We start from the raw sequence: 8,332 nt of genomic DNA, 5'->3' as shown, positions 1-8,332 counted from the left end.
GCATGCATAAGAAAATTGACAAGAAGAGGATGTTTGTCTGTTGTCACCCACCGGGGTCAACCATTACCGCGAACTCATTGAGTTCTATAAGAAGTATGATTCGTGCACACCTGGCTTATCAATAATTGGTCTCTCCACACACCAAAACACTCAACGTCTGTTCGCATTGTCGACATCGGTTCTAATACAAACGGCTGGAACAATGAGCGGCTATAAAAGACGATGCTGCGCCGAAGGAACTCATAGTCTAACGTAGAGCAGCGTATTGCAATTTAAGCAAATTATTTCTGTGAAAAAATTTCAATTTCAATATTTATTAAGTAGAAATGTTCAATTTGAGCGGTAAAAATGTCGTCTATGTTGGGGGCTTCAGCGGTATTGGCAACCAAGTTTGCCATATGCTGATGAAGCAGCAGATAAGCGTAAGTCGAAATTCCAACAAGAATTTCAGAAAAATGTGTTTGTATGTATATATTTATTGTGTGTAGCACCTGATTGTGATGGGCCGTATGGAGAATATGGAGATGATGCAGAAGCTACAGGCGGAAAATAGCTCAGTTAATGTGGTGTTCATTCACATGAACCTGATGGACCGTGTCAACATGGAACAGGCTGTTAAGCAAGTGATGGGTGTCATTAAACACATCGATGTGTTGATCAATGGTGCAGGCGTGTTGGCCGACAAGGACATGGAAACCACAATGGGCGTGAACTTGGTAATACCAAAATTCGCTTTGCAGTGTAAATTCAATTTATTCTCATTTAGAAAACTTATCTATGTATTACCAGATGGGTATGATGAATATGGTTTGGTTGTGTATGCCCTACATGGATAAAATGCAAATGGGTCAAGGCGGTATTGTGATGAATATTGCTTCCGTTTACGGCTTGGAACCAGCACCTGCCTTCCCAGTATATGCCGCTGCCAAGCACGGCGTCATTGGTTTCACACGCTCAATGGCGGTAAGTTGTTTCTCTACGAATATGCATTTTTCAATATATACAAAAATTTTAAAATTTTCTTCACTCTAGGATCAGCGTCATTACCAACACACTGGTGTGGCTTTCATTGTTGTGTGCCCTGGTCTCACCACCAGCGAAGTGATGATGAATTTACGTGAGAAGTCGGTGATGGGTCAGCAATCATATGTTGGAGAGTTGGTTGAAGCGATGGGCAAAGCCAAGCAGCAATCGCCTGATGAGTGTGCGATGAATATGGTCAAAGCGATGGAAATGATGAAAAATGGCGCTATCTATTTGTGCAACATGGGTCAATTAAAGGAGGTGATGCCAACCAACTACTGGCATATGTGAATACGTTGATTTCTCACATTCTGTAGAACAATTAGAATTCTTGAAAAAATTAAAAAATCAAGAGACTTTCTAATTGCACAAAATAAATTTTGAAAACAGCACAAAAACACTTTTATTGCATAAAATAGGAGTATAAATGACATAATGACTTTTTAGGAAAGCAATTTATTAAATTTTGCATTTTTCTAATGCAAAACAATTTTGACCTTAATAACAAACAAAAAAGTTAACTTCGGTTGTGTCGAAGGATATTATAGCCTTCATAAATACAAAATATTCTATTTAAGAACTTGATTTTGATCCGTCAGCTTGTACAACAGCTATAAGCTGTAATGGTCGGATCAGAAAAATTTCTCCGGAGATTGTACCGTTGCGTTTAATAATAATTCGAGCCAAATTTCGTGAAAATATCTGATTTAGACTCATTTTGGTTGTTCAGTTTGTATGGCAGCTATATGATATAGCGATTCGATATCGGTGGCTCCGACAAATGAGTAGTTTCTTAGCGAGAAAAGGACGTGTGCAAAATTTCATTTATTTTCTCATATTTTTTTTTATGATTTCCTTCTGTCTACTACAAACTTCATGGCGAACTTAATATACCGAGTTCTGATTATAAAAATTGTGAAAAAAACGTAAGGGATTTTCTTTGCAGACTAAAATATGATTGTGTATTTGAATGTTTGAAATTTAACAAAAATCGGCGTAGATCAAATTAACAATGGACTAGGAGAATTATTGAGGGTTTATAACTAAACACGCTAAATACGGTCAGTCGGTACACAAATACATGAGTTTCAATGAAGCTATTTTAAATATTACATAATGCTAAGTTCCATGCTATATCTCACAATTTGTATGTATTTAAGTCAGTTAAATATTTCGAAGTTTGAAGCCACCGGTTGCATGTCTCTTCAACATTCGTTATCAGACAAGATTGTCAACCAATTGGAATCATATTATATTTACTTAATGGATCGATCCACTTATTTTCATTAAGAAAGTCTTATATACATACAAAAGATCTATTTAACAGAGTACATACTCATACATCTCATTAGTGCTGAGAAAATGAATCGGATTGACGTGATAAGTGACAAACTATCACCCAATTTTATTGAGATACTTCTCTTACATACTGAATAACATAACGTTATAAGGCCAACCAAAGTTACGGAATAATTTATATTCGGTTTATAGGTTATAGATGAAAGTATGTATAAGCCGATTACGACAATTTTTATGCGTAAATGGAGTTGACCATTTTTGTAGCGCAGGGGCAAATCGTTTTTTTAAAGTGGTGGTGGCCCGGCCCTCTAAATGTTTAAATGTACATATGTATCTTCGAAACCGCTGAAGCTAACTCAATCAAACTTGTTGAGAAGAAGAATTTTTAGTACTTATTCATACACTCTGAAAAGGTGTCATAACGGTTACGTTCGCAAACATTAAATTTAAATTCCAAGATGGAAAAGAAGAGCTTTATAGTAGCAGGTGTAAAAATTGTACAATGGGCGTGGCCTTGCCCACCTTTGGGTGAAATCTTATATCTCAAGAACTACTTTACCAATTTCAACCAAATTTGGTGTGTGAGATTAACCAAACATTTCCCAATACACTGTGAAAATAAGCCAAATCTGATGACAACCAAGTCTACTTCCCAGATAACAGTCTGTAAAATTCTATCTAATTCTTTCACTTAACAGTACACAAATCAAACATCCGCTTGTTTTTATATGATTTATATTGGGAAATCTGTGAGGTTTCTTAATGAAATTTAAAGATAATCTATTTTGGAATGATAATGGCCGTAACTCTACAACTAGATAAAATCGGGTCAAAATATACCCAAGCCCCCATATTCCTTACCATATATTTGTAAGAAAATTGATAATAATTATATAAGAGTTTTAAATTTTCGGTTGGCTTTTTACCGTATATATCGATGTGAAAGTATTTATTTTATTGGATATATTATAGTTAAAAGCTGAAATTGTGTGATATCGATCCACGTATTACATATTATAATTTTCATTAGTCCAGAATGAAATTTGGGATTTCCCATCCTTTGGTTGATGTTTTTCTCATATACTCCATATTTTAAATTTAGCTTTGATTAGATTTATATCACATGTCTCATTTGAGTTATTGTAATTAAGCTGAATTCCTTCAGAACATTTTTATACTCATGTAACATGTTGCTACAGAGTACATTAGTTATGGTCACCTAACGGTTGTTTGTATCATCCAAAAATAAACGAGTTATATGTAGGGTTATATATATATAAATGATAAGAATGACGAGACGAGTTGAAAATCGAGTGACTGTCTGTCTGTCCTTCCGTCCGTTTGTACTCCTTGACAAAAAAGTGAGGACGAGTTTGTAGATGGGCGTAAGCGGATCACTGCCATGCCCACAAAACGCAATTAAATGAAAATCTATTAAGTGCCATAACTAAGCCGTAAATAAACATACAAAACTGTCATTTGGTACAGGAGATCGCAGGACATTTGTGGCTGATATAGATGTGGGAAACCAAAAAGTTCCAAATCAACCTGTATCGGTCAATCTTACAAGTAGCTTTGGTTCTATCTTCAGTTTAAACAAGAAAAAATGTTAACTGCGGTTGCACCAAAGCTATAATGCTCTTCAAAATACAAAGGATCCTTACAAGAACTTGATTCCGATCGTTCAATTTGTATGGCAGCTATATGATATAATGATCTGATCTGAACAATATTTTCGAAGAATACCTTGTTGCCTTAAACAATAACTTGCAGCTAATTTTGTGAAGATACCTCGTCAAATAAAAGAGTTTTCCAACAAGCACTTGATTCCAATCGTTCAGTTTGTATGGCAGCTATTTGCTATAGTGGTGCGATATCGGCCGTTCTGACATATGACCAGCTTCTTAGTGAGGAATGGAAAGGAGTAAAAACTGAGGGACTAATTCGTATACATACAGACATACAGACGGACATGGCTAAATCAACTCAGCTCATCATGCTGATCATTTATTTATATATTTTATAGGGTCTCCGACGTTTCCTTTTGGGTGTAACAAACTTCGTGACAAACTTAATATACCTGACCAGGGTATACAAATTGTCAAAATCGTGCCATAGCTATTCAAGCCCGCAGGTACCTGAAATGTGGACCCGAGAGCCTATGGCTGACTTTTATGTTATTGAAATTAGGAGATAATCCTTTCCTGATAAATATGTCAAGAATTGGTTGAATCGGGTCAATATTTCTATTAACGTACACATACCTATGAGAACGATTTTAGGGCCATTTTTTGGGCCAATAAGTAACTCATGCTAATTAAATTGAGTGAGCGTGTTTTTCTCCTAACGGTGCATCTCTGTGCCTAAAATGAATAAAATCGGGTGAAAACTTGCACTAGTCCCCATTTAACTAATATCAGGTTTTTCACATATTCGGTTGAGTTTACTCCTTATATTATATATTGTTGACGGTATGTGAGGTACCTTAATGAAACTCAAAGAGCATCTGTTTCTGTTAATAATATGTAGTAATGTCAAAAGTAGATAAAATCGGATCAATACTACACCAATCTCTCATATACCTAATAAAAGATTTTCAAACTTCCAGTTGGTCTTCTACCGTATATATAGGTCAATATGTATGGTATCTTAGTAAAATTAACTGAACCTAAATATATATATGTCGAATACTTCAACTTTGAATATTTTAAAAAGAAAAAATTTGGAGTTTTTTGCTTTTATAAATAAGAGAACTAAATATTAAACAACAAAATTATATTCAAATATTATTCTTAATCGAAACAAGTAAGAAAGAGCTAAGTTCGGGGGTAACCGAACAATTCATACTCTTGCTACTTGCAAGGATCAAATCCGGGGAAATTCCTTCAATTAATTCGTTTTATAAATATAAATATAACTCATACACCGTCCTACATATTGAGCGAACGAAAATCATTATATGTGGTGTATGAGCGTTTGCGTAATTCGAAGACCAATATCACATATTTTCGGCTTTAAACTATAGTATGTTCAATATTATCCCTTCAGTTAATTTTGTTAAGATATCTATATGGTATATGAGAGAAAGGGATAGTATTGAACCGCTTTTATTAATTTTTGTCAGAAAAAAAGATAATCTCTAAGTTTCATTAAGGTACTTCACATACCCTCACAAATATATGCGGGATAAAGTCAACCGGATGTTTTAAATCCTGATATTAGTTATATGGCGCCTAGGGCAAGTTTTAAACTGATTTTTCCATTTTATGTACAAAGATACATTGTTATAAGAAAAACACGCTGTTTAATTAATCTTAATTTCATTAAGATAATTCGCATATTGACCGATATTTGCGGAATAAAGTTAACCGGAAGTTCGAAAATTTTTCCATTAGGTATATGGGGACTAAGGAAATTATTGATCTGATTCAATCCATTTTTGGCACACGGGCATATTGATACCAGATAAAGATTCTACCTAAGTTTCTATAATATATCCATCAAATTGACAGATATTATCGATAAAAACTTCGCAATAGGAATTGGTGTCCATATATTTGGTATCTGGGGGCTTAAAAAGCTTTGTATCGATTTGGAACAAGCTGACACACTTCAAAGTCAGTATTCGTGCAAAGTTTTATCCCGATACATTCATTGGTGCTTAATTTGTATACTGGAAAGTGAAAGAATCAGATGGAATTTAGAGTTGTGAAATATGGAAAGTAGGCGGTTTTGTAATCCGATATCGCTCATCTCCTCACTGCACAATGTCAGAATATTTTACTCAAGTTACAGCTTGCACAGACAGACAGATGGTCTGACAGTCCCTCGGAATTTAACTCGTCTTGTCATCCTGATAATTTATATATACATAACCCTATATCTATCTCGATTAGTTTTAGGTGATACAAACAACCGATAGGTGAACAAAACTATTATACTCTGTATCAAAATGTTGCAAGAGTATAAAAAGATAATAGCTTTCAAAAGTTTCATATAAAATATTTATATGTGCAAAAAATTGTTTCAATATCTCTTTATTTATAAATCAAATAGTTTTGAATTTTATAGTAAGGGATTGTGATCCCCTTAGGTATTTTCACCAATTGAACACGATGAGGCATTGACTCTTCCATTTTTTTAGCACGGATCAAAATTACATGTTTTAGTTACTTTTGGCTGTTATAGTGTTTGGAATATGCAAAAATTTTGCCTGAAAGGATTACCCACAGATTATCGATCGGATTCCAATCTGGACTCTAGAAATACAATATTCTGAGAGTAAAAACGCCTTTGTATTTTCGCTACATGGATCGGTGCATTGACTTGCTGGAAAATCGATTCGTCGCGATGTAAATCACCAGCAAAATCAAGGAGTTCGGTTTTCAACATCTCAATGTAGATTTCTGCATTCATTTTGCCTGGCACAAAGCATATTTTGGGCTTACCTTTCGATGAAAATGCCTCCCATGAGTTATCCTCCACCCTGAACGCGTTTATGGCATGCGTCTCGTGGGCTTCTCAAATCCCTCCAATATTTATGTGGACCTTCTGGTCCGTCCAACTTAAATTTGAATGAATTGAAAAAAATTGTGTTTTTCTCTTACCTATTATATGTCGCGATTTTCAGTGAATTATAATATGAAAAAAATCGATGACTAAAAAAAACCGTCCCGGATTTTGCCGGACAAATATGGTCACCTAATGCTAACCCATGAAGTAATTACAAGAAAATATATATGTATATTAAAAATAGTAAAACACAAGTTATAAAGAAAAACAATTTTGCACATATAATTACAAGTACTTGACTGATATTGGATATACTTTGGCTTAATGCCGAAAATATGTGAAATTATATTATACTACATATAATAATTTCCGTTATTATAACCAAACACTGAACATGTTTGGAGTTGGTACCTAACATCAGGTTTTGCACATAAATTCAATATATTAAATTTTAGGATTATTTTAATATAATTTTCGTTGACGGGAAGTAAAATATAGTAATAAAACTAATTGAGTCTATGACCAATAATATAGTACTTGTATAACTTAATAAAATACTAAATTTGATCGTATTTCACTCACGATTACGTCGAATAATGAACGTTGAATTTTTTCGCAACATTTTTTTACTCTTGCAACATGTTGCAACAGAGTATAATAGTTTTGTTCACCCAAAAATAATCGAGTTAGATATAGGGTTATACAGCGTGGGCCCTTATAACTATCACACTTGTTTAATACTTTGCACTTTGTTTCGTTGGGCTGAGCCAACTAAGTTTTAACATTTTCTCGTTACATTCCCCGTCTATTGTCACATATATGTATTTTGAATATAATAATAATAAAAACCCAACGATTATCCTCCTCCAGCACAACCGGGCGCAATCTGCATACGTGCGGAATTAGCCGAGTCAGAAAAAGCAAGAGAGTTTTTTAAGTGTTGAGATCTAAAACTGCTCAGCTACAGAAAAAAAATTTCAACAGCTAAGATTTATAGTTACAATATAATAAATTGTTACATTTTCATTCATTAAGAAAAAACAATAAAGTCTTTTTAATTTTGAAAAGTAAGTCAGATAAGTCAAATGTGCTGGAATGAGAATTAAAATCATGACATATACGGCGGAAGGGCTCGTTTAGTTCAAAATTTGATCTACAGGATTTTAACAGTAAAGGTCTAAACTGCCTCGAAAAGTGAATCGGGATATTAAATTTAATTTCAGACAGGAGAAAAGAACTGCAAACTGTTCCATTCAAGATTTTCAATAAGAATATTATGCCAAGCATTTCCCTATGACTAGAAAGTGTAGGTAGATTAATAAGTTTTAAACGACTAGTGTATGGAGGTAGACTTACCCTAGAATCCCATCGGAAATGCGCTAAGGCGAAAAGTAAAAATTATTTTTGAACAGACTCTAACTTGTCAGAATGGATTTGGTAGTTAGGGTTTCATACAACAGAGCCATATTCCAATATAGGTCTAGCCAAAGCTGTATAA

At 34.1% G+C, this 8,332-nt stretch overlaps 1 protein-coding gene across 1 annotated transcript; it reads left to right on the top strand.

Moving 5' to 3' along the window:
* Positions 1–230: 230 nt before the first annotated feature.
* On the top strand, positions 231–1,421 carry Fbp2 (Fat body protein 2). The gene is made up of 4 exons (XM_014236702.3): positions 231–422; positions 489–716; positions 790–963; positions 1,033–1,421. The coding sequence occupies exons 1-4, from the start codon at positions 327–329 to the stop codon at positions 1,312–1,314; spliced, it is 780 nt and encodes a 259-aa protein (XP_014092177.1). The 5' UTR covers positions 231–326; the 3' UTR covers positions 1,315–1,421.
* Positions 1,422–8,332: the final 6,911 nt, after the last annotated feature.

This window comes from Bactrocera oleae, chromosome 6 (assembly GCF_042242935.1).
Source record: "Bactrocera oleae isolate idBacOlea1 chromosome 6, idBacOlea1, whole genome shotgun sequence".
NCBI classification, from domain to species: Eukaryota; Metazoa; Arthropoda; class Insecta; order Diptera; family Tephritidae; genus Bactrocera; species Bactrocera oleae.
Note: the sequence above shows the minus strand (reverse complement) of the source record. Positions and strands in the feature narration are given on the sequence as shown.

Coding starts and splice junctions, on each gene's coding strand:
- Fbp2 (XM_014236702.3), top strand. CDS start 327: ATGTTCAATTTGAGCGGTAAAAATGTCGTCTATGTTGGGGGCTTCAGC. Junction 423..488: donor TGATGAAGCAGCAGATAAGC/GTAAGTCGAAAT, acceptor TATTGTGTGTAG/CACCTGATTGTGATGGGCCG. Junction 717..789: donor CCACAATGGGCGTGAACTTG/GTAATACCAAAA, acceptor ATGTATTACCAG/ATGGGTATGATGAATATGGT.